General features: G+C 38.7%; 1 protein-coding gene across 1 annotated transcript in view; it reads left to right on the forward strand.

Moving 5' to 3' along the window:
• KIF25 (kinesin family member 25) overlaps window positions 1–27,148 on the forward strand; it is a 91,201-nt gene that overhangs the window by 18,140 nt on the left and 45,913 nt on the right. The window contains exon 6 of the mRNA XM_043963678.1: window positions 17,556–17,623. Coding sequence (XP_043819613.1) covers window positions 17,556–17,623 — 68 coding nt within the window. The remainder of the gene's footprint in view (window positions 1–17,555; window positions 17,624–27,148) is intronic.

Raw genomic sequence — 27,148 nt, forward strand, 5'->3', positions numbered from 1 at the left:
GGCTACTTTTGGAGCCAATAGCCCAGTTGGTTTGGGGAGGTACTTGGTTCGGCTCACCCCTGAAAAACCCAAAATGATCAGAACAACCTCCCACTGACCAGGACAGAAAAATTCTATTTTGTTCTTCTGCAGAGGGAGGAAAATAAAGAGGGCTAAGAATTTCTCTATGAACTGCTCCAGCTCCTATTTGCTTTTTCTTTCTGTCATTTTTGCTTATGAAATCATTTTGGGCTGGATGACAGACATTCAAAACAAAGCTTGAATGGATATCATTCTTTCCTCAATAAATAACAGGCTAGAATCTTTTTTTTTTCTTTAACTCTCACTGTCAGCTTTTCTTCCTCTCTCTGCTCTTTGGGCCCAGCTTTTTAGGGTTCAACCTAATTTGAAAAATATAGACTTATGATCCACTAAAGGAATATATTTACGTAGATTTTAAAAACCAATGGAGCCCAAATTAATGATGGAAAATAGAAATCAGTTACTCTGGAGACCCGGGTATTAAATTATTTTCAAATCAGTAAGTGATTTACTGCCAGATCTTTAAGTTCTGGTTCTCTGACGTCCATCATCACTTTCACTGGTACTGATACCCCAGGCATAATTTGAAAATAAAATTACTCCATTATTTTGTCCTTCCTGAAATGATAAAAAAAAAAAAGTATTTTCCTTCCTTTGATTCTTGTTGATGTCAATAAAGCTCTTTGCCTATTTGATGCTAGCTCTTGTTTTGTAGGTTAGTGTGGGGAAGTTTTCTCATGGTTGTTTTTAGTCTAGAAAAGGTTAGTTTACTTTTATTATTGTTCTGGCCCCAAAGACCATGAACACATGGTTAGAAGTGATTTGTAAGATTTAAGGAATTTAACCCAGGTCTTCTGACTCATAAGTCCCATAATTCTTTCACATCTAGTTCATGGTTGTTTGCATAAATAATGTAGACAAGTAAAGGCTGCCTTGTTGTTGTTGTTGTTGTTGTTGTTGTTGTTGTTATTGTTGTTATTGTTGTTATTGTTGCTTTTTGGAGGTGGAGATTTGAGGAATAAAGAAATGTAGTGGATATTTTCAAAAGATATTTAAATCGATTTTGAGACTTTTAAAATTATACTTACTGGTCTGATATTCAAGATATAGAGGGAATTAGCACAAATATGTGTACCATTCCATAATAGATAAGTACTCAGAGGTGTATTTTTTAAATTATTGTGCTAAAATTGTTTTCTTTTGTTTTTATTGTGCTAAAGTGTTTTCTAAAATTATTGCTATTTATATATTAATGGCTATCGTACCCATTTTGGCAGTAAGCATTTCTTTTTTAGGACTTTCTTTTCTTCTTCTTTCTTCCTTTCTTTTTTCTTTCTTCTTTCTTCCTTCCTTCCTTCCTTCCTTCCTTCCTTCCTTCCTTCCTTCCTTCCTTTCTTTCTTTCTTTCTTTCTTTCTTTCTTTCTTTCTTTCTTTCTTTCTTTCTTTCTTTCTTTCGGCAATGACTTGCCCAGGGTCACACAGCTAGTAAGTGTCAAGTGTCTGAGGTCGGATTTGAACTCAGGTCCTCCTGAATCCAAGACCAGTGCCTTATCCACTGTGCCACCTAGCTACTCCCAGCAGTAAGCATTTATTATTAATTAATATTATATATTAGTAAAGTATTGAATAAGTGGCAGTTATCACAGACAGGAGAAAAGCCCCAGACCCATGGTGTCTCTCAGAGAGACAGCACATGGTCTCAAAGCCTAAGAGAAAGAATGTGTATCAAGTAATGGCATTCTGAACCAAGGGAGGGGCCAAGAGCAAGCCAAGATGGCGATCCTCGAATGGTCAAGGCTTTTATCCTCTTTTGATAGAGGTGGGTCATTATACATTGATCAAAGCTAATTGGTCAGTATCATTCAACTCCATTGGTTGACATGACCTGAGGGTGGTCCAAATTAAAATGAACTCTACAGATGACCTAATGGAGAGACCCTCGGCAAAGGCAAATCAAGTATCTAATCCAATCAGCTCAATTTAGCTAGACAAAAGAATTCCTTTTGTTTCCTTGGGATTGTGCCAAACAAGATTAGAACTTCCTCATGAATTGAACTTTCTGGAGGGAGGAGGAGAAAGGGACTGAAACTGATCTGAGTCCCCCCCCCAAAGAAATTCATTATTAATAATTATTTTCTCACAAAGAATATAAATAAACAGCTCTCAAAAGAAGAATTGTAAAGTATTAACCATCATATGAAACATTTCTCCAAAGCACTAATAAGAGAAGTGGAAATTGAAACAACTTTGTGTGCTCATCTCAAAGCCATCTCTCATCTTCGGGTTTTTGTGACACTATGTTCCTGGTTCTCCTCTTCCTTCTTCTAGTTTCCATCACTCCCTGATGATCCATAAAAAGCCTCCTAACTGTGGCTCCCCAAGGTTCTGTCCTGGGCCTGCTTTTCTTTCTATACCTGGGGTTCTTAACCTTTTTTGTGTCATGGACCCTTCTGACAGTCTGATGAAGCCAGTGGGTCCTCCTCAGAATAATGTCTGTAAATGCATAAAATAAAATACATGGGATTGCCAGGGTAATACATTATACTGAAATACTGTTATTAAAATATTTTTAGAGTTCGTTGACTCCAGATTAAGAGCCCTTTCTTTATATTCCCTTGCTAACCTTATCAGTTCCCATGGATTTAGCTGTCATCTCTATGTGGATAACTCCTAGACCTTTATGTCTAGCTCCAGTGTCTCCTCTGAGCTTTGGTCCCAAATCATTAAATACCATTGGATATTTCAAATTATATGTTCTAGAGACATCTTATACTCAACATGTCAAAGACTGAACTGATTATTTTCACCCCTAAATCCTTCCCTCTTTCAAACTTCCCTATTTCTGTCAAAGGCATCTTTCCAATGTCTCAGATTTGCAATTCCATCATTATCCTGAACCTCTCCCTCTCCCTCACCCCACATTTCCAGTTATTTGCCAGACCTTGTCATTTCTACCTTTCCCTCTTGGATCAGACACTATTTCTCTACTCTCATACTACCACCTTAGTGGAGACCCTCATCATCTCTTGCCTAGATGATAGCAACAGTCTCCTAATTGATCACCTTGCCTCAGTCTTACCACTCTAATTCATTCATCCATCTGCTTCCAAAATAATTTTCCTTATGTGCAGATCTGACCATGGGTTCTCCTCTACTGAACCAACTCCAGTGGCTCCCTATTGTGTCTAGTATAATTTTTTAACTCCACTGGTTAGCTTTTAAAGCTCCACACAACTTGGTCGTAATCTGTTTTCCCATCCTTATTGCAAAGTATTCCCCCTTCCCTGAATTGTCCTTCATTTGGTTCCATCTCCATCACCTGTCTTGTTGCCCTTGTACCTTTTCCATGCCTGGAAGGAAATCTCTCCTTAGCTTATCTTCCTCCTATCTTTCTTCCTTTTAGATACAGCTCAGACACCATCCTCTTTGTGAAACCTTTCCTGGTTCCTCTGTTAGTATCTTCCCTCTCAAAAGTAGCTCATATTTAACTATTTTATGTGAGTAGATGTTTATTGATTTATTAACTATTTCCATGTCATCTGTATATATTTTATATATATTTGTTGTCTCCCACATTAGACTATAAACTCGTTGTGAATATGGATTGTTTCATTGTTTTGTACCTATACCCACAGCATGTCATAGAGTGTCTAACATATAGTAGGTGCTAAATAAAAACTTTTTGATTGATTAATAAATATACCCTCTATTAGTAAAAGAATTGTGTAGTCTATCCAAAGTGAAGTGAGATATATACATATTTTGAACCATGTCCCTCAATAAAAATAATGTATTTCAGAGGAGGAAAGGACTTAAGAATAATCTGATCTGGTGAATCAAAAGTGATCGCTCAACCTTCAGTTGAAGGCCTTTAGTGATAGGGAAGGCACTGCCTCCAGAAATAACCTAATTTTTTTGACACTTCAATTCATCAAACATTTATTAGGCACCCACTGTGTACCAAGCACCTTGCTAGTTGCTGGGGATACAAAATAAAAAACACAATTGCCGAAGTGAAAACATTCCTCTTTCAAAGAATTACTGGCCCAGACAATCCAATCACAATTTAAGTAAAAGTTTTTATTATTCAGCACACAGAGGCACGGCTGGGAGAAGAAGCCTAGACTTCAACTCCCAGAACAAAGGAGAAGATGACAATTTGATAGAGGAGAAAAGGGGGTGGGGGGAGAGACTTAGGACCCAAAAGTTACAACTGTTTGGAGAATGATGGTGCTAGCTGTTTGGATACATGAATAATAAAAATTCCACATTTCTAACTTGAGATTATTGCCACTAGCTGGTCCTAATCACGAAGCAAACACGACTGGCCTCCAACTAAGTTCATGCTGTAAATTCAAGCTGCCCAGCTTTCTGGGTGTCTATGAAAGGTTTGCTTTATTATTTGTTTGACCAGCCACTATCTGGTTGCTTCTCCAAGGAAAGAGTAATCTCTAATTGACCCCAGCAAGCTGATCGACCATACTCTCCATGGTCAGAGTGTCCCCCTCAGGGCCAGAGCATCCCTAACTGGGCCCAGGACTACCAGGCTGCTACTACAACAATAATTCTAAAGTTTTTTCCCCCTATAATAGACTGAAATTTACTTATCTGAAATGTCAACTCATTGCTTCTAGTTCTGGTCTCTGGAGTTAGACAGAACGAGTTTAATTTAGTTGATTTGATTTAATTAATTCTTCTACATGAAAGGCCTCAATGCATTTGAATACAGTTCATGTGTCTTGCCCACTCTCTAAATAAAGCATCCTTAGTTCCTTCAGCTGATTCTCACTGTCTAAAGTAGCTTTCCACCTCTTGGTGTCCCTCACCTTAATAATAATCTAGCTCATATGTATCTTTTCCAATATTTGTTGCTCAGAAATGAACCCATGAAACATAATACCTGGATGTTAGAGATGACCTGATAATACCTGAATGTTAAGAGATTAAACTGAACTCTCCCTACACCACTATAGGAAGCTTCCTTTTTTGTTTCCCCCAGATTAAGAGGCAGTATGGTATAGTGGAAAGAGAAGTAGACTTGATGTCTAAAGACCTAGTTTTGAATTTGGGTTCCAACACTTCCTAGTTCCATGGCCAGAGACAATCAATAATATTCCTGATCCTCAGGTCATAGAGTCTTGGAGTTGGTTGAAATCTCCTCGGCCATTGAACGACATTCATACTTGAACAAGAATTCCTTCTACCACATACCAACAAAGGGTTTTCCAGTCTTTGCTTGAAGACCTCTAGAAAAAGGGAACCCACCATTCTAAGATAAATTGAGTAAACCTACTGTCCTTCCAAAATCTAAGGTACAGGGGGCAGCTAGGTGACACAGTGGATAAAGCACTGGCCCTGGATTCAGGAGGACCTGAGTTCAAATCCAGCCTCAGACACTTGACACTTACTAGCTGTGTGACTTTGGGCAAGTCATTTAACCCTCACTGCTCAGCCAAAAAAAAAAAATCCAAAATCTAAGGTACATGTGTGAGGATTAAAACATACTTAACACTCTCTAGCATTTCTATAGTAATTTTAATTTTACAAAGAGCTTAATGTGTTACCTCATTTGATTCTTCCAACAAACCTGGGATGTAGGAGCTATTATTATCCCCATTTTACAAATGAAGGAAACAAAGCCCAGACATGCCTAGGCATCACACAACTAGTGTTGTGGTGGGATTTGAACTCAGGTATTCCTGACTTCAAGTTCTGCACTCTGGCAACTAGAACATCTAGCTGTACTTATTAAACACCTGCTATATGCAAGGCACTGTGCTGTCTGCTGGTGATACAAAGACAAAAAGTAAATAGTTCCCACCCTCAAGGGGGATTATATTTACTGAGCTATATTGGGGGAGGGGCAGGGAGAAGGAAATGGCAAATCACTCCATTATCTTTGCTAAGAAAACCCTAAATGAGGTCACAAAGAGTGAGATACCACTGAAAATTGACTGAACAACAACATGTAAGGGGTAAGGAGAATGAGATAAATACAAATATAAGAATACGTGGGGTAATTCCAAAAGGGACACTAGCAACTGTAAGGATAAAGAAAGGCTTCATGTACTTGGCTTTTTAGTTAGTCGGCAAGTATTCATTAAGGGCTTCCTGTGTTCCACAGACTATGCTAAGTCTTCAGGATACAAAGAAAGATAAAAACAGTCCCTGCTCTCAAGAAGCTCACAGTGTCATGGGGGAAACATAGAAATAACTAGTTACATACAAGATATATACACGGAGTAGATGGAAGATAATATCGGAGGGGAAGGAATTCACAAGTGGGGGACTGGGAAAGGCACTTAGATACAGTGAAATTTGGACTGAGTCCTGAAGGAAGACAGAGATGAGGAAGTAGAACATTCTGGATGTGTGGGACACAATCACATAAAAATAGGAGATTGAATATCATATCCCCCAAACAGCTAGTAGAGTTAGGGGTGGGGAGGGAAAGATACTAGGTTGCTGATAAGATTGCCAGGCATTAAAGGGAGGAAGCATGGTATTGGGCAGCCACCAATGGGCATAGAGGTGAGGTCTGGAAGAGGTGTTTCCAGAGCTGAAAGTGTTAAGTATTTCAGAACGTGGGAAGAGTTTAAGTCAAGACAGCTGGGATGGCCAGGGAGGAAGGTGATGCCAAAGTTGATTTAATAGGATGAGGAAAATGAGACTAATGAGTACCTTGGTTTTTGGTCATCTGATTGACAACAGCTCCCTACCTTCAGTGTACACACACACACACACACACACACACACACACACACACACACACACACACACACACACACACACACACACACACACACACTACAAAAGTTTTATTGTCTTCAAATTCAGAGGTTTGAGGTTTGCATACATCAGAATAAAGTTAAGATTCCCTTTCATGTGGAGGAGTGTAATGGAGGAGAATTCTCAAAAATGATAGCAAATAGAACTCCAGTCTCATACAAATACATATTTATTTAAACCCTCCAAATTATTAAATCTACTGAAAAGACAAGTGCTCTTTTCTTTGGCTATGTAACTCTTGGCCCCTCTGTTGTGATTTTAATTCTAAATGCCCAAAAGGAGTTTGAGTTTGTATTGGACACGTAAGATAATATTTAATTTCAATTTCTAAGCTACTTGAGTTCATTTGAGGGTTTTTTTAGAGTCCTAGATTGCATCGATACACAAAAAACACTCTCTGATGGAGAGTCTTACTATTAGGAAAAGGGATCCAGGAGTCTGGATTAGGGGTTCATCTATTTTTTCCGTCTATTTTAAATAGCATAGATTTGGAAGAGCACATTTGGATTTCAGCATCCTTCAGTTTGACAGTTACTGAAAAAGAGTTACTGAATTTCATGTTAGTGAGAATTGTTGGCAGAATCTTGCTTAGCTCAGCCTTTTGAGTTGCACACATGCCAGGAGTCACCCCTTTAGGTCAAATAACCTGCTGTTTCGCATGTCTTAAGGTCTTTCTAATAAAGTCTCATCTCCTCTAAATAGATATGTTGAATTTTGATCTTGGAGATGGGTACTAGTCTTAGACCTGCCAACCAATTTGTCAGCTAACCCTCAGTAAATCACTTAATCTCCTTTAATTCATCTTTGGCTAGACCATAAAGTAAAAGGTTTGAGAATATGGTCACCTTATGTGAATTCCTTTGACATAAGGAGACTTTTGCAGCTGCTTTATTCTTTCTCCATGCTTGCTCCTGACATTTCTGACTTCTTTCTCCTCTGTGTTCCCTAAAAGGTGCCTTCTTCCTTCCCCTGAACCTTTCAATTTCCCTTTATGTGTCGTCTTGGGTTATTAGAATATTAAAATGTAAGCTCCTTGACAGCAGGCATTGTCTTTTTGCTTCTATGTGTATTCCCAGCATTTAGCACAATGCCAGGCTGACAACATAGCAAGCACTTAATGCTTGTTGACTTGATTGAATTTGACTTGCTTTCTGAATAAAGGTGTACCCATATCATAGTTTAAAAAGAATTGTCGGGGGCAGCTAGGTGGCACAGTGGATAAAGCACTGGCCCTGGATTCAGGAGGACCTGAGTTCAAATTTGGCCTCAGACACTTGACACTTACTAGTTGTGTGATCCTGGGCAAGTCACTTAACCCTCATTGCCCTGCAAAAAAAAAAAAAAAAAAGAATTGTCCTTTCTGATAACTCAGGGATCTAGTCTAGCAGTTGGAACATTTGTTTTCCCAGGGGAAATTTTCCTAAGATCAAAACAATGTTCAGTATTTGAATATTAAAGATAGCTAGTCAAGTGGATAGAGAGCTGGTCCTGGAGTCAGGAAGGCCTGCATTTAAAACTAGCCTCAGAAACTTACTAGATATGTGACCCTGGGCAAGTCCCTTAACCTGTGTTTGCTTCAGTTTCTTCATCCGTAAAATGGGGATAATAACGTCACCTATTTCCCAGGATTGTTGTGAAGATCAAACGAGAGAATAATTGCAAAGTACTTAGTACAATGCCTGTCACATTGTAAATGCTAGATAAAAGTTAGCTATTATTAGTAATAGTATTAACATATTCTGGGAAGTTAGAAAGAAGGGACAATCCAAATGTGACTGTGAGAAAGGCTGTTTTGCACTAGAACAAAGACTAACAAAAACATAACAGAGAAGTTACATCAACTGGTTCATTTCACCAAATCAGTGCCCCTAAGATTGCACTATTACATTTCTAAAAATAGATTTTTCATAATTATACCTGTATGTATTTATGTGTGTATATACATTTGTGTATGCAAACACATGTGTAGTTATATGTGTGATTGATGATAGGTTTGTATGTGTTCACATATCTGTATGTACATGTATGTTCATATTACTTTGTGCACATGTGTGTTTTTTATGTGTGCATGCATAGATATATGCCTTAAGTTTACTCCATATGGGTACAACTGGTGGCGGTATATTTAATGTGCTGCTAACAAACTTGCTTTTTTGAACAACCTTCCTAATTCTCTAAAGTGACACCACTGTGTCTTATTTCATTCTTTCATTGTCATGAAAAATTTATTAACAACTGATCTACACATGGTGTAGTGTCTAGCTCTATATGCATGGGCTCTGCTCCGTATCATATAATCTAAGACAAGCAACACTGAGCAGATGGGTAGATTTGGGTCAGGCAAAGGACTAGGTAGCACCCTTCTGGCCCTTGGAAAAAAGACAGGGAAGAATATGGAGGTAAGCTAGGTCATCTAAAGGGAGGTGGAGGGGTGGGGAAGGGAGGGATGGAACAGAGGGAAGAGCCAGAAAGCTCAGAGAAGCCAGGAAGGAGAAGGCAGATATAGCATTAAAATTTTGGCTGACTTGGAAATTAAATAAAACCTAGTTTCCTTGTGGTACATTAAGAAGTAAAAACAAACAAACAAATAAACAAAAAAAAAACCAGTTTTGAGATGATGGAAAGAAGCAAAATTTTAATTGACCACAACTTTTTTTTTTTTGAGAATGTTTTTCTCCTTTTAATCAGTTTAAATAAGCACAACTAAAGGCATCTCTCAGTATGGCTGAAAGATTACCAGTTTTATAGTCAGAAGACCTATGTTTAAGTCCCAGTTTTACCATTTAATGTCTATAAAACCGTGGACAAGTCATTTAACTTCCTCAGGCCACATACGTATATGACTCTTCTAGTTAACCACAACTTCTAAGGAGAGCGGTTTGATTGATTCTAGGGTCTAGAGTGGGAAGATAGGGAGGTGAGGGAGAGCAGGGGGTGATGGGCTGGGAAAACAAGGAAGGGCTGAGAGGGTCTACAGGTGTTCATGAGGACAAAGAATAAATTTGGGAAGTTGGGAAGAGGTAAAAAGATAGGAGATTATGAACAGAGTAATTATGGGTTAAGGGATGGGATGGCATGGTGGAGTGCGGGAATGAAAGTAAAGAAATGATGGGTCCAAATCCCATTTCTTTTTTTTCATATATAATCCTTTTTTATTTCTCTTTATACTATGGAATGTTTCTATTTGTTGATGACTGTTAAGTTCATAATAAAAGGAGGGTTTTCCCCTTTTTATTTCACCAATTTTGGTGGACAAAGATCAACTAATCACAAAGCATTTTTAAAATAATTTTTGTTTCTTCCATAACCATAATATCCCATGTATCCTACCCCTTCTCCCTAAGCCATGCCATGTGACAAGTAGTATTTTTGAAATCAATAAGAATTTATTAAACACCTGCTCTTCTCCCAGAGTTGAGCTTGGTGCTGCAAATACAAAGGAAAAAAAATGAACCAATCCCTGCCCTCACAGAAGATGAGAACTACCTCCTCTGCCTCCATTTCCTCTTTTGTTACTCCCCTGTAATCTGACTTGATGATGATTTAGTATAAAATATTCTTCTGGTTCTGCTTACTTTAAGTCATTTCAGACAATTATTTCATATTTTCAAATCCCATTTCTGATACTTGCTAGCTTGAGTTAAGAGAATATCTAAATAATTTAGCATTTTTAAAGAAATGCAATCTTCTCACTAGAAGGTATTCAATAAACACTAGATAGAGTAATACACTATTACTGCTTGCAGGGGAAAGAAAAACTCAAGCTGATCCCCGTTAATTGCATTGCATCATTCAAGTTTAATCAAGGCTAAAAAAACTGGAACCCAGAAATAAATAGCTCAAACAATCAAGAGTAAGAAAAGGAGAGCAGGTGGAGTGGGGAAGATAGAATCTAAAAGATCAAGAAGAGTAAAGCGAGAAAAACAAGGGGTTATAGAAAAAGAGATGAAATTAATATGCCTCTATCAGTGGATCAAGCTAAAATGTTTAAAACAACAACATTAAATCATGCATTCATTCAACAAGGACTTATCGAGCAAATGGTGAATGGTTTCCAGAAGACAGCTTACAGTCTGGTCGGGGAGATCAGACCATAGATACATGTCTAACCATCAGGGGGAGAGCTGGTGGGTGAGGCTGGGCCCCCTCTGGCCACAAGTGCTGACAGCTTCCATCATCGGCCACCTTGCTAACACTGGTGCCTACAAAGTCCTCCAGCTCATTACACTTCGTGAAAGGAGCTCTCCTTACCTCCTTGGGTTAGGCCTCACAGGGAACCAGTTGCCCAAGCTTCTCAGTCTACAGCAGCTGCTTCCCCCTTTCCCCCATAGCATGCAGTTGTCCAGGCTTGCAGTCCTAGAGGTATATATCCCTATGGGTCTTGGCTACTACTTGCCTCGGTGTTTAGCACAATACCTGGCACATGAAGGATACTTCATAATATTTTGAGGATGAGAAGCAGCATAGCAACATGAACACAATGGCAGACAGTGGTCTTGTGGTTGCGGAGAGACAAAGATAGAGAGATGGGGCAGGTCCAGAGATGGAGACTGGGGGAACCAAGACAGCTTGAATTCTCCCCTTGCTTGGTGTCTCCACCTATCTATTGCATCCACTGTGAAAGTTGTGGCTGGGACAGATTAGAGCTGAAATGTGCGAAAACCAGGTGAAGTACTTTTAACTGTACCTCCTCTCCCCCATTGCCCCTCTACCTGTAGTCGGAAGATGGTTGCTCCAAGATTGTTCTCTGTTCTTCAGAAAACTTTCTTTACCAGCTTTCCTTAAAAGCTAGCTTACCCTTGATATAATAAATAATGAAAAAAGCATTTATTAAGTTTTTACTATATGCAAAGTATTATGCCAAGTGCTGGGGTACAGTTTTTCAGTGTCCAACTCTTCATGATCCTATTTGGGGTTTTCTTGACAAAGATACTGGAGTGGTTTTTCATTTCCTCCTCCAGCTCACTTTACAGATGAGGAAAATGGAGCAAACAGGGTTAAGTGACTTTCCCAGGGTCACTCAGTCAGTAAGTGTCTGAAACCACATTTGAACTCGGGAAGCTGAGTCTTACTGAGCTCAGGTCCAGCACTCTATTTACTATGCACCCTAGCTTCCCTCAAGGATACAAACAGAAAAGCAAAGGAAAAAAATCCTTCATTCCCAGGAGTTCACATTCTAATGAGGAGCTCCCACACACAGGAGGTTTCAGCTGTAAATCAGATAGCAAGCACTGAAATATTTTAGAGTCTCCTGATGTGATCTATAATCGCCCAAAGTAGTTTGGCCGCCATTGGATTGTAAGTTTCTTGAGGGCAAGAACTCTTTTTTTATCATTAGCACTGAGTGCCTGGAACATAGTAGGTACTTAATAAATGCTTATTGAATTGAATATCTACATAAGAAATAGCAAGTAGATAAAGTGTACTTATTGCCCAGATTACAACATGCATTTGAAAGAAAAGCCTATGGAGCTTGTCCAGCAGTATGTATGTCTTGTACACACAGTTCAAATGGACAAAGAGTTTGGCTGAGAACAGAATAGGAACAGAAGGGCCTGCTGGATTGCCTTTGGGGAAGTGCAAAGCCCTTTTAAGGGCTCTAAGTTCCCCGGAAATCAAAGGCCTTTTTTTTTTAATATTAACATTCTACGGGTGTTGATGAGTGGCATCAAGACACGGAATAAACAATTAGAAATATGACACAGAAGACAATGGAAAACACATTATTGACATGAACAGGCTGCAATATATAACCAATGGGGAACTTTGAAGAAGAACAGGAGTAAATCAAGGAATCACATGATGGGAAGAAAAGATGGGCTGGTTACATAATAAAGGAGAGGAATGACAGGTACTCTTGAGATACTGAAAGTAAGAAAGGTCTCAATACATTGGGTGGATCCCTTGTGGGGGGGTCTTATGGGAAAACAAGGATAAGAGTAATACAGGAGAAGCAATCATGGATCAGTCATAATCAATATCATTAGAAAGAACTTTGGAATCAATGAGATCATAGATACACTTGAGTTTTTTAATATATAAGAAGTGATGATGATTTGTGTATATTTTACTTTGTCTCTTGATACTTTACTGAAGTTAACTGCCTTAGTTTCTTTGCTTCTTCATTAGGGTTGTCTGGGTCAAAGCTTCTTAAACTGTGGATCAGGACCCCATAAGGGGTCACATAACTGAATGTAGAGGTCGCAAAAAAATTGGCAACAGTAAAAGGTTATAAATACATGTTTTATATACCTGTGTACCCAGGGTCACATAAAAATTTCTTGGGTGAAAAGAGGTTGCAAATGGAAAAAGTTTAAGAAGTCCTGGACTAGGTAAACCATCATGTCTTCAACAATGGGGATAACTTTTGTTTACCTATGTTATGACTTTGATGTTTGTGCTAACATTTCTAGAACCATGTCAGATAATAGTGTGTAAGGGTAAGGGTGAGAATCTTTGTGTTATGTCTGTTTTTATTGGGAAAGCTAGTGTTTCCCCATTACAAATAATGCTACCTTTTGGTTGTTAATATATACTCGCATTTTTTAAATGGCCCTGCTATGACTATAATTGAGAGGGGTTTTTAGCATAAATGAGTGTTATATTTTGTTAAAAGTTTTTGCTATATTCAATGATACACTTCTGGTTTGGGTTGTTTTTGTTTTAATATGATTATGTTAATTGTTTTCATAATGTTGAACTACTCTTATATTCCTGGACTAAATCCAACTTGGTTATAGTAAATTGACAAATGGATGGATGGATAGATGGATGGATGAATGGGTGGATGGATGGATAATCATTATAGGTTAGGGTTTTTTTGCTGATTTTATTTTTAAAATTTTCATATTCTTTAGTGAGTTTGTATTATGGTTCTTTTCCTTTGCAAGGTACTTATTTCTTGAGAACCCATATGGGTTGATCAATTTTTGTTCAGAACAGAAGGATACCATCAATAATGAGAGTTTGAAAATGAGTAAGGAGAGAGAGGATATTATAGAGAAGTCACTAATTTGAATAGAGAACAAATGGGTTCCTGGCTTAAGGTGGTGAGGCTAATATTATAAGGAAGGAAAAGATTCCTATATCACTCTTGCTGTTCCATTTACAATTGGATTTCTTTATATAAATAGATTTCATTAAAAGTATAGCTTTTTTTACAAGTTTCTTTTTAATTCTGATTTTAAAAATACTTTCATTCCCTGAGTCATTTCAAATACTCTGAAATCGTGTAGAAATGGTCACAAATAGGAAGATATTCAAAACATCCATGAGGACTTCTTGGAAAAAAAACAATTTTTTAAAATGTTCTGAATATGGTGTCTCTTGGGCTTTTGGGTGAGACATTATGAATTTTAGCATTTTAAATTTGTTTTCCTTTGTTGTTAAAACCCAGGCATCTGATGACAGCGGTTGGACACTTTAGGGTTTAAATTCCTGTGTAACTCATGCCAAATCAGGGCGATTACATTTTGGCCTCTTTTTAAAGTAATACTACCACAATCAGGAGACCATTAAAATGAAAATATGCCACAGGGAGGGAGTAGAGGGTTAGTGGTTAAGAGTCCAGGCCTGGGAGCCAGAAATTTTGAGATCTATTCTTGTAACTACATTAGGATATGATTTTTTTTTATTACTCTCTGTTTTTGCTCTTCTCTTCCCATGTCAGGTAACTATTAGAAAAATAATTTCGGATCATAGATCTAGAGGAACCTTAGAAAACATCTAATCCATCCCTCTCATTTTTCAGATGAGGACACTGAGGCTTTAGGGAGGTAAAATAACTTGTCCCAAATCACACAGATAGTTGTGTCAGGGGACACTGTGATCTCAGAGACCCTTGCCCTGGTACCACGCTGCAATGTACTAAAATTATATAGTGAATCTTTAATTACTAAATCCCTTGGGAATGAAGCTCCTCTATAGAAAGACAACTCTTTCAAAAAGGATCTTCTTAAAGCATATGCAACAGAGTGACCTGTATTGCACCTGTTTGACAAATGTACCTCCATCACTCAATTTATGTCTGCCCCATCATCCATTTAGAAGTAAATAGGGCCAACCCTAGGCAAAACAGTAAAGTCTTGAGAAATTAGGTTTTTACATCACTAGCTTCCTTCCCTTGTCCCTTTTAGGAATATCTATGTCTTGTATAACACAATGACTTTTTGTTAGTTATTTATCCCCTGGGATTGGCTGATTACACATGATCCAAAATTCTATCACAAGAGTACATTGCCCTGGCATTTGAATTTTAAACCTTTTGTCTCTAATTATTGAACATATTATGTAAATTACATATAAATCATGTTATATATAACATAAGAATCTCTTATTAAAGGAATTTAAGGCATCAGCAAACAAGCGGGGATTTTTTTTTTTTGGATAAGACTTGACCTAGCAAGATCTGTGTTCAAATCCTGCCTCAGACACTATCCATAAGACCTTGTAAAAGTCACTTCACCTCCTTCAGCCTCAGTTTCCCCATCTGTAAAGTAATACTAGCTAAGATATAGATAGTGCTTACTCTGTACCAGGTACCTCAGTAAGTGATTTACACTTATTTGGTCCTCACAGTAGCCTTGGGAGGTAGGTGGTATTATTATTCCCATTTTACATATGAGAAAACTGAAGCAAGCAGAAGTAAAGTGACTTGCTCAGGGTCATGTAGCTAGTAAGTGTCTGAGGCTGTATTTGAACTCAGATCCTCCTGACTCCAGACCTGTCACTAGATCCATTAGTACCCACCTCACAGGATTGATGTGAAGATCGGATGAGATAATATGTGAAGCACTTTGCAAATTTTACAACATTATATAAATGTTGTTGTTATTGTCATTGATATTTTTGCAGAGGGGCTTCAAAGTCATCATAAGCCTGCCTAGCAAGCTCTTAAAATCAACCTGAGTTAGTCCTTTCAGGCTGACTTACAATGCAACAACAAATTCAGCAAACATCCATGAAATGCCTGCTATGTAGAAAATACTTCCAAAGTTCTGGGGACTCAAACATTTTTACAAAGGACAGAGGGCCTTCTCTCAGAAAGCATGGAGATAAGGAAAACAAAGCCCAGAGAAGCACTGACTTGTCTTAGGTTACAGTACTTGTGGATACATGCAGAGAGATGAGCATAATTCAAGATAAGGCATGATGGGGGCAAAGAAGAGATGATGACAAAATGCTCTTTGGAGAATTTGAGGAGGACAAGAATGGTTTCACCTGGGGTGTGGGGGCAGGGGCAAGGAAGGTACTATGGTAGTGAGAGCACCTGAGCTGAGTCTTGAAGGGAGAGGATTCTGAAAGGAAAAGAGAAAGAGAAAATGCCCTTTAGGCACGAAGGATGATTTGCCCAAGTCCAGCAAGGTAAAAGATTGCAGAATGAGACCAGATAACAACTAGTGGCCCAGGTGAACTGAAACTCAAGTTTGTGTGAAGGGGAGGAGACTGGAATGGAGGCTAGACTGTGAAGGACTTTAGAGGCCAAGCTGAGGGGTTTGTATTTCATTACCATAGGCAGGAGGGAAACACTGAAGTTTTGGAGCAGAGGAATGGTCTGGTCAGACCAGGACGTTGAGAAAATTTTTTCCTTGATGTGGAAAGAATAGGTTAGAGAAGGGAGAGACTGGAGACAGAGAGACCAAGAAGAAGGTTGTTGTAATAGTACAGATGAGAGATGGTAAAGGCCTGGATTAGGACGCTGGCAATGAGTGGTGAGGAGACGGATGTGAGATATTTGCAGAGGAGTTTGGTGGCAAGAGAGTGGGAGGGGCTTCTCACAACAGTGGAAAGCAAAAAACACTGGAATGTGGGCAGATGTTGAATCCCAAATATTTATTTTTTTCTAAAAAAACATCTGGTCAGTCAATTTATTTGACATTTAGGAGTTGATATATTTGAAGGCAGTGTTCTAGCATTTCCTAATTACTGTTTACAAAAATAAAATGTTCATTTTTAGACTAATCACTATTGCCATTTAAGAATTTCTTTAAACTATTTGACTCTTCCGGAATATATTTTTCCATTCGACTGTGTTTCCCTTCACATTCCATATAGTAGATTTCCTTTCTCCTGGCCCAACTGGAGGTTGACTGCAACTTACTGAAAGTTGCCTATGCCTCTAACCACCATACCCCAAGAACAACACTTTTGAAAAAAAGAACAAAATTTGAAAGAGCTTTAAACGTCTTTCTATACTGACACAGTGGCCCCCAAACTCTTAGTGTGGTTTTAGCTTTGATAGGTTAAAAACTTCATGATGACTTTTGGAGCATTTTATAAAAATAGCACCTGAGATTCCACAAGCTATCCTTAAATCACAAAGACATGCAAATTTAAAGTGGTCCTCATCCTAGCGTGTTAAGCTTTATGAAGCTTTGCCCCTTCCCTTGAAGTGGTCAGTGAGTAAGTGGTCTACTCAGCCCATTTCTCTCTTGCATTTTCGTGGGTCCCTTAACATATTTTGAACTAGTCGCGTATTTTTTTTCCCATTGTGCCATAGGTATATTCTTAGTATGGTCTTACCTTTTATTTTTAATGTTCTTTCTTATTTTTCTTTATTTTTTTAATCATAAAAGTATTTTATTATTTTCTAGTTACACGTAAAAATAGTTTTCAACATTTGTTTTCATAAGATTTTTAGTTCCAAATTTTTCTCCCCCCGCCCTTCCCTCTCCCCTCCCCAAGACATAAAGCAATCTGATATAAGTTATATATGTCCAATCACATTTAATGTTCTTTCCTGTTAGGAAACTGTCCTGGTGAGATGCAGTCGAACCGGTCACCCTTTGATCAATAAGACATTTCAATTTGAAAGGTAAGTGGCATGCAGAATGGCTTGTTAAGTAATACTGACTGTATAGCAGGAAAGCAGATTTTGCAGCAGGGGCTGATAGAATAAATTGTGCTGAAGTATTGACTTTGCAAATACAAATAACAGGATTACAGGTTCCCAGAACTGGAAGAGGACTTAAAAGCCATTTACTCCAACCCCTATCTAAGAATCCCCTCTACAGCCTCCCTAACAAGTGGTCATCCAGGTTCTGTTTGAAGAACTCAAGCTGCCCTAGAGTCAAGCCTTGTAAGATTGGGTGGGGTCAGATAGAGGAGGGTTAGCTCGACCTTCAGAGACTGAGGTCTTCAAATGAGGATAGAAAAAAGGGGAACTCTGAATTTCCCCAAATCATTAGTTATTAATAATCATTTCTCTCCTTCATGAGTTCTAATTCTGTCTCTTATGCTTATTAGCTGTGTGACCACGGAAAATACACTTAACCTGTCTGAGTTTCAGGGTTTTTTTAAACTATAAAATGGGAACAATAATACCAGGAGTACCTTCTTATGGAGTTACTATGAAGTTCAAGTGAGATGATGTATATAAAGAACTTTACAGACTTTAATAATTTCAGATAAATAAGCATGTGCTGGAGTCAGCTCAAACCAGCTTAGAAGAGCCAATTGGCAAACGCTCCAAATCAGAGCCTGATTTATTGTTTTGTTTATTATCTAGATTTAAGAATATGATGAGGGAAATGTTAATAATGCAGATAAAACTTAAAAGTGTGTCATGCATATTTTTTTGAGGGGTGAGGAGAGCTGGTTGTTAAACATTTATTAGCACATTCCTATATGTAAATGTCAGCTATCATTATTGTTGGACATTATGCAGTGAGTTCAAATATTTATAGATGTGTATTGTTTTATATAATGGTAAAAAATTGCACAAAGATCAATGTTTTATGAATTTAATCACTTTAAATGCACTAGAGAAGCAAGTGGGGTTCTCAGGTGCATCCTGAAATAGACTAAAATGAAACTGGCAAACGTTTAACAAAATAAATAAAAATATAATACATCTCAGTGGAGAGTTCCAGAGAGCTGTGCTTGGCCCTGTGTTCTTTAACATTGAAACCAATGATGTGTGTCATTTTGCAGTTGACCCAAACCTGGGAGGGATAACTTACATGCTAGATGACAGAATTAAGATCCAAAAAGATCTTAATGGGATGGAACATGTGGTTGTATCCAATAAGATGAAATTTAATAGGGAAACATGTAAAGTCTTAAACTTGGGTTCAAAATCCTAATTTCACAAGTACACAATGCGGGAGGCATGTTTAGACAGGATGTCACAGTCACATAGCAGTTTATCTGAAAAAATCTGGGTGTTTTGACATACTGCAGACTCCCATGTGAGTCAATAATATGATATGGAAGCCAAAAAAAAAGCTAATTTGCTCTGGGCAAAGAAAGGCACAGTTACCAGGAATGAGTACATGATAGTTCTACCATTATTCTGTCTTGGTCAGACTGTATCTGGGTACCATATTTAGGAAGGATATTAATAAGCTGGAGAGTGTCTAGAAGAGGTCAAGCAAACTGGTGAGGAGCCATATAAGGATCAATTTAAGAAACCTGGGAATCTCAGTTTCCAATTAGTCTGAATAAGAGAAGATTGGGGGTGGGGGGGGTGGGGGGGGGGGTTGATGGATATCTGCCTCTCTATATCTGAAGTACCATCATATACAAGATGGATTGGGTTTGTTCTGTGTGGCCCCAGAGGACAGCACACAGAACCGTGGGCACACGTTGCAAAAAGACAAATTGAAGCAGTATGACAGAGCAGAGTTACTGGATTTGGAAAAGAATGTCCTTCAATGTTCAAATGTTTCTGACTCTTATTAGCTGTGTAACCCTGGGGCAAGTCACTTAACCTCTTAGTGCCCCAAGCAACTTTCAAAGACTCCAAGTGGCAAAACAGTTGCTGGCATCCATTGGTAAAAGTACTTTCCTAACCAGGATCTCCCTACATCACTGAAATTGGGGCCAGACCAAAAAAAAAAGAAAAGAAAATGTTCTAACACTTAGAGCTATCCAAAAGTAGAATGAGCTGCCTTAGAAGGCCGTGATTTCTCCCTTAATAAAGATCTTCAAATAAAGGATGAATAACCACTTGTCCAGGATGTTGGAGAAGAAAATCTCAGGGAGGGTATATGTCTTTTGTTTTTGTTTTTGTAGGGCAATGAGGGCTAAGTGACTTGCCCAGGGTCACATAGCTAGTAAATGTCAAGTGTCTGAGGCCAGATTTGAACTTAGGTCCTCCTGAATCCAGGGCTGGTGCTTTATCCACTGTGCCACCTAGCTGCCCCTGGGGAGGGTATATGATGAACTAGTTGGCTTTCAGGGATCCATCCAACACTGACTTTCTGTGATGCCATGAATACCATCCCAAGGTATTCACCTGTCATTTGACAAGCCATTGAGCTGGGGTGTGGCATGAGGACTGGGCTTTAGAAAGACTTCTGGCAGTGGGGTATGAAATCATACTGGAGGCAAAGAGACTAGTTAGAAGGCTAAATGTGGGGTGAGAGGTCATGTAATCCTTAACTAAGGATGATCAATCAAGCAGTCAGCAAGCATTTATTATAGTACTTGTGTGCCTGGTAGATAGGCTGTGCAGTGGATAGAGCACCAGGCTTGGAGTCAGGACGACTCAGCTTCCTGAGTTCAAATCCTGTCTCAGACACTTACTAGCTATGTGACCCTGGACAAGTCACTTAACCCTGTTTGTCTCAGTTTCTTTATCTGTAAAATGATCTGGAGAAGGAAATGGAAAACCATTCCAGTATTTTTGCCAAGAAAAATCCAAATGGGAGGGGGCAGCTAGGTGGCACAGTGGATAAACCCTGGACCCTGGATTCAGGAGGACCTGAATTCAAATCCCACCTCAGACACTTGAAACTGGTGACCCTGGGCAAGTCACTTAACCCTCATTGCCCACCCCGCAACACTCCCCTCCATCCCCTACAAAAACAAAAAACACAAATGGGGTCACAAAGGGTCAGGCGCGACTGAAAACAACTGAACAACAACAGAAATGTGCCTGACGCTGTATTCTTCTAGTCAAAACAGTCTCTCCTCTCAGTGAGCTTGCAGTCTATCTGGTGGGACCACAAGATCATATATAAGTATATGCAGAATACAAAGAGGTTGTTTGGGAGGGAGGTCACAAGCAAGGAAGTCAGGTCATGCTTTAGCTATCTCTTGCAGAAAGTAAAGGATTCTGTGAAGAAGAGGTGAGGAGGGAATGCATTTCAGGTAAGGAGAAGCTGAAGGTGTGATTGGTGGGGGAATATAGAAAATGGGAACAGATTCAAAAGAAATTTCAGAAGAATGTCTTGGTGACTAACTAGTTGGGTAGAGTCAGTAAGTCAGATGTTTCCAAGATTTTGAGCCTGGGGGACTGGGGGACTACCAGTGCTACTATCCACAATAGAGAAGTCAGAAGGAGTATCCTGAGGGTGAAAGAGTATGGGAAGGTGATGAGGTGATTGAAAAAGAAATAATGTGTCATCGTTTCCCCCTCCAAGGTGATTCATCCAGTGTTGGGGGGGGGTACTTAGACACCCACAACCAGAGAGCCCATCAACCCAACTAGTCCATGGTCCTTCAGCCAAATAAATAATATTTAAAGTTTAAAAAAAAATTTAATTTTAAATGTCAATTTTGGAAATAAGTTTGAGCTATTGGTGGAAACATCCAAGTGAGAGGGAAATGTGTTAGTTGTACTCAGAAGAGAAGTGAGGTTAGAAATAAAGATTTATAGTCATCTTCATAAAAATTACATCTCAGGTCATGGGGCTAGGTGAGATTGTCAGAGGAAAAATGTGTAGAGAACATAAAGAATTCCAAGGACAAAACCTTGGGGAATGCCTCAATACTGGGGCTGAGAAGAAAGGGAAAACGCATTAAGAGATGACCTAGAATAGTGAAGTCTAGGCCATTGGTCCCTAACTTCTCTATCACCTTAGTGTCAAATTTTTTTGGACTCCCCCCCTCTCCCCTGCTGTGCTGTTCACTAGACATTACTACCTGCCTTAAACTATCATCCTATATTCTCCTCCCTTTCTTAGCCAGATTCCTAGAAGTTGCCTATATTTATTGAATCAATTTCCTCTCTATTCACTCACTCCCCAGTCCCTTTTTCCAATTTCATCACTCCACTGAAACTTCTTTCTCCAAACTTACTAGTGATTGACCTTTTCTCAGTCCTCATCCTTTTCAGCCTAGCCTATCTCCTAGCATTTAGCACATCTCCTCTGGGTTAACACTCTCTCCTCTCTGGATTTTTGTTACATTCCTCTCTCCTCCTTTTCTTCCCAACTTTCTGATTGATCCTTCTTGGTCTCCTTTGCTGGTCCGTCATCCAGATCACATACCCTAACAGAGGATGTATGCCAAGGATCTTTTCTAGACACCTTACTCTTCTCTCTCAGTGACCTCATCTGTTCCTATGGGTTTAATTATCACCTCTATATATCTAGCATCAGTTTTTCCCCAAGCTTTATCCCCACATCATCAAATTTCTATTGGAAAGCTTAAGATGGATGTCCTGGAGACATCTTAAACTCCGAGACATCTCAACTCCCCAAACAGAATGCTTTCCCTCACCCCATGCCCAATCTACCCCTCTTCCAAATTTCTCCATTTCTGTCATTCTTTCAGTCTCTATGGTTCATAACTTTTCCCTTATCCTTGACTCCTCACTCTATCTCACCCCCTTATATCCAATCACTTGACAAATCTTCCCATTTTTACTTTAACATTTCTTGCATCCGATCTCTTCATTCTGCTCATACAAGTACCATCTTAGTCCAAGCCCATCATCTCTCACCTAGATTACTTCAACATCCTCCTAATTGGTTTCTGATTACTCTGCACAGCTGCTGGAAAGTGATTTTCCAGCCGTGTTATAAATTACTCCCCATCTTGTCTCTGAGATCTAGTCAAACTGGCCTCTTCTTTGTTCCTCACATGGAACACTCCATCTCTAGTCTCCATGCCTTTGCACTGGCTGCCCCTATGCTTGAAATGTACTCCCTCCTAATAATAATTTATTTTATTTTCCAATTACACATGGAGATAGTTTTCAATATTCATTTTTTCATTTTTTTGGTAAGATTTTGAGTTCTAAATTTTTCTTCCACTGTCCCTTCCCTTCCCCCTCTCAAAGAGCAAGTAATCTAATATAGGTTATACATTACAATCACATTAAACATATTTCCACATTAGTCATGTTAGGAGAGGAGTCAGAAAAAAAGAGGAAAAACACAAGAAAGAAGAAATAACCACAAAAAACCAACAAAAGTGAAAATAGTATGTTTCAATCTGTATTTAGATTGCATAGTTCTTTTTCTGGATGTGGAAAGCATTTTCCAATCATGAATCTTTCAGCATTGTCTTGGATCATTGTATTGCTGAGAAGAGCTAAGTCTATCACAATGTTGCTGTAACTGTGTACAATGTTCTGCTCACTTCACTCAGCATCAGGTCACTTAAATCTTTCCAGGCTTTTCTGAAATCTGCATGCTCATCATTTCTTATAACACAACACTGTTCCATTACATTCATATACCACAACTTGTTCAGCCATTCCCCAATTGATGGGCATCCCCTCGATTTCCAATTCTTTGCCACCACAAAAAGAGCAGCTATAAATATTTTTGTACATGTGGGTCCTTTTTCCTTTATTATGATCTCTTTATGATATAGACCCAGTAGTAGTATTGTTGGGTCAAAGAGTAGGCACAAATGTATTCCCTCCTCATCTCTACCTCATAGAGTTCCTCTCTTCCTTCAGAACACAGATCAGGCAAGACCTAATATGTGAAGCCTTTTCTGATGCTCTTAACTGCTAGTTTCCTCCCTGACTACCTTGCATTTATGTTCTTTATATTGATGTTACATAAATGTTGTCTGCCTTAATAGAATGTAATAATAGTAATAACTAACATTTACATAGACCTTACTATTTGCCAGACACTGTGCTAAAAACTTTACAATTATTATCTTATTTGATCCTCAAACAGTTCTGGGAGAAGGTGCTATTTATAATTCCCGTCTTATGGATGAGGAAATTGAGGTTAAGTGACTTGCCCAGGGTCACACAGCTAGAAAGTGTCTGAGGCTGGGTTTTGAACTTGGGTTTTCCTAACTCCAGGTCCAGCACTCTATTCACTTAGCCACCTTGTTGCCCCTGTAAATTATTTGAGAGTAAGGATTGTTTCATTCTTTGCATTTGTATCTTCGGTGCCTGACACAACTGGTCTTTAAGAAATGCTTGCTGATTCATAGATTAATGAATTGAAGTTTAATGACCAAAATCTACTATGAATTGAGGATATTTTAAAATAAGTTTGATTTATTAATCTTAGAAGCGTATATTTGAAAAATAGCTATACATATATTGTGACATTATTTGTAGTTTATAATTCCTTACTTGCGAATTTACATTTTGATTCACGAACCCCTTGCAAAAATTCTCTGCCTTGACTCCTCTCAGGAGTCTACTGCATACATCCTGGTAGCCACTAGCTTTGGCAAAGCCAAGACTAGAAAGTGTCGAGAAGATTGCCATCATAACCAAATACTATAGAGCTGAAGAGGTGGCATTAATTGAGAAAAGAACATTGGATTTTCCCCCATATGTCATTGATAACCTTTAAGAGAATAGATTTAGTATAGTGGTGGGAACAGAACCAGATTGCGAGGGATTAATGAGTGCATGTAGACTACACTTTCAATAAATTTCATCCCAGAAAGGAAGGAGAGAGACAGAAACAGAGAGACAGAGTGAGACAGAGACAGAAAGAGAGATAATGAGACATATATGGAGAGACAGACAGAGAGAGTGAGAGAGATATACACAAAGAGACAGAGAGAAAATCATAGCTAGAGGGAATGGCTTGATATTTTCAAAGTAGTTGTAAGATCGGGAGAATTGAACTTGTAGACAATTTGGTTCAACAAATACTTTTGTCAAAGCCATTGTGGAAGGCATTGCAGGGTTACAAAGATAAATAAGGTGTGTTGCATACTGTTAAAGAGCTTACTCTAGAACCTAGTGGAAAGGGAATGAGTGAATGAATACATGTGTTCCATCTCCTTGAGCTTTATGAGAGTGGGTGTTTTTTTTTCTCTGTGAGTTCATTATAGATTTGATTTTATTCAATTGATTAGTCAAAATCACTCTAAGTGAATAAATAAATACCCACTGCCTCTTTTTTCAATCAGCTAATGGTGCCAACTAGCTATCTTGAAACGTAGTCCACAGCCTTTGAGACTTGACTCAATCAATCCATGTTTTTTTTAACTTGTGCAACTGGTTGAACAATGTTCTCTTGTTGGCTGTTTGGCCTGTTTAGCTAATTCTTTTCAGAGCCAGGTGGCTTAGAAGTACTCCCATAAAATCTTTGCTGAACTTCCAGCACTCTACATGCAGCACCAAACCGAACAAGCCAATCCTTCAGAGCAGCTTTTCCTATTCATAAACTCAAATGAATGTTGCCTGTTTCCCAAATGGAGCTCCGTGTTTTCTAGACATTTCCAGGATCCAGCGCTTATGCAAGACCTTGGGGTGTTTTTTTTTTTTTTTTTCCCAAAGCTTGTTACTATACAAATAGTAGATGGTCTGTCCTTTGTCCCTGGTAGTGTGCCTGTTCTCACGGTTTGTATATTAGAGAAATAAGGCAGGATGGAGATCATCTTTTTTTTTTCCCTTCTAAAAAACAGTTGTGAAATGAGTCTCTGTATTCTCTACAAATATTCCTTTTTCATCTCCTTTATGAAGTTTAATTCAGTCTCCCTCCAAAGTTAATAATATTGTGCAATTCTGCCCAGCAATATCACTATTAGGCCTCTAACTCCAAGGGGATCAAGGAAAGAGGAAAAGGACCTATATGTACAAAAATATTTCTGAAAGCTATTTTTGTTGTGGAAAGAACTCGGAGAGAGGCCCAGCCCAAGCTGGTTCTTTGTTTAGAGGTCCCACTTTAAACTGGTTGACAAGAAAATGGGGGCAGGGGTGGGGTAGGGGGACAGCAGGAGAGATCACATTAATGAACCATACCTTTAGTTCAGACTAGGAAGACTACCTGAGACTGCCTTCTGAACTAGATTGAGAAATGCGGTTTGACAAAATGGGGAATTGGGTGGATTACAGAATAATACTGATTATTAAACAATACAGTATAATATTAATTTTCCATTAGGTAACTTTGGGCCCAGAGCAGAGAGCTGGAGGTTGCAGAGGTCTTAGAGAATTCCAAGGAATCGCAACCTAATGTGTGCTTTTTTTTTTTTTTTTTGGTGAGGCAATTGAGGTTAAGTGACTTGCCCAGGGTCACACAGCTAGTAAGTGTCAAGTGTCTGAGGCCATATTTGAACTCAGGTCCTCCTGAATCCAGGACCAGTGCTCTATCCACTGTGCCACCTAGCTGACCCCACCATAATATTTTAATGTAAGAGTTCAGTAGAGATAGCTAAGGAGATAGGAACTCCCAGAAAAGTGAGTTGTTTTTTTTTTAACCCAGCACTTAGTTAAATCATTCACTTTCATGTCTACTTACCTAGCACACCCAACTCTTTACAGGTTGCTTTCTTTAGCAAAGTTTATTACAAGTTAGTGTTTTAAGTTGTTGGTAACTAGCCAGCTATAATCCTAGATAGGTAAGAGTGTTTCTGGTCCTGCCAACTGCTGAGAAAGTTCCTTCTAAGACTTAGCCAGTTAAAGCTTCCATCACCAAATAGAGCATGGTTCGGAAGGGGGACTTGGGTGAGCAACACACACACACACACACACACACACACACACACACCACCCCTCTCTTCACTTATGAAGGAGATGAGACCCAGAAAAATAAAATTGTCCAGAATCAATAACAGAGCCAAGACTACCATCTATCATGGGCAAACAGACCTTTGCTGTGTGTATCTCCCAATATGATCTCAAGTACAAATGAGGCTCACAGTTTGAAGGGAACAGGAGAAACAGCAGTTGTATAGACTGAATACTGAAGGAAATGCCGGTCTATGTGGAGCACCTACTTAAAGTGTCCCAGGGATGCCATGACCCCTTGTGTTCAAGATGCTTCTCTGGCAGGAGGCAAAGAGTTAAAATAAAAATCCGCTTAAGAATGCTGCTTTGGGGCAATGTTTTTTCAGCATTTAGTCACAACTCATTTTTATAAACACTGAAGCATATGGTTCTTATGAACTCAAAACACTGTTTATTTTTTTTAGCAACTTTTTATGGATCTAATAAATGTCAAAATATTTGATTTCTCTTCAGAAAGAAAATTCCAGCTTTCAGCATTTTATTCTTCAAAGAAAAAAGTTTATCAATGAATCAGAAGGGAAAGCATGATACCTAATATCCAGGAATGCAATTAATGGTAATATAGGAGACATAATGTCAAAGGAAAGTTGGCTCTTAGGTGGACGAAAGAATGTTGTAAAAATCAGTGATAATAGCCATTCTCCAGAAACAGTGGTCTGAGAGCTA

This window comes from Dromiciops gliroides, chromosome 4, assembly GCF_019393635.1.
Source record: "Dromiciops gliroides isolate mDroGli1 chromosome 4, mDroGli1.pri, whole genome shotgun sequence".
Classification (NCBI taxonomy): domain Eukaryota; kingdom Metazoa; phylum Chordata; class Mammalia; order Microbiotheria; family Microbiotheriidae; genus Dromiciops; species Dromiciops gliroides.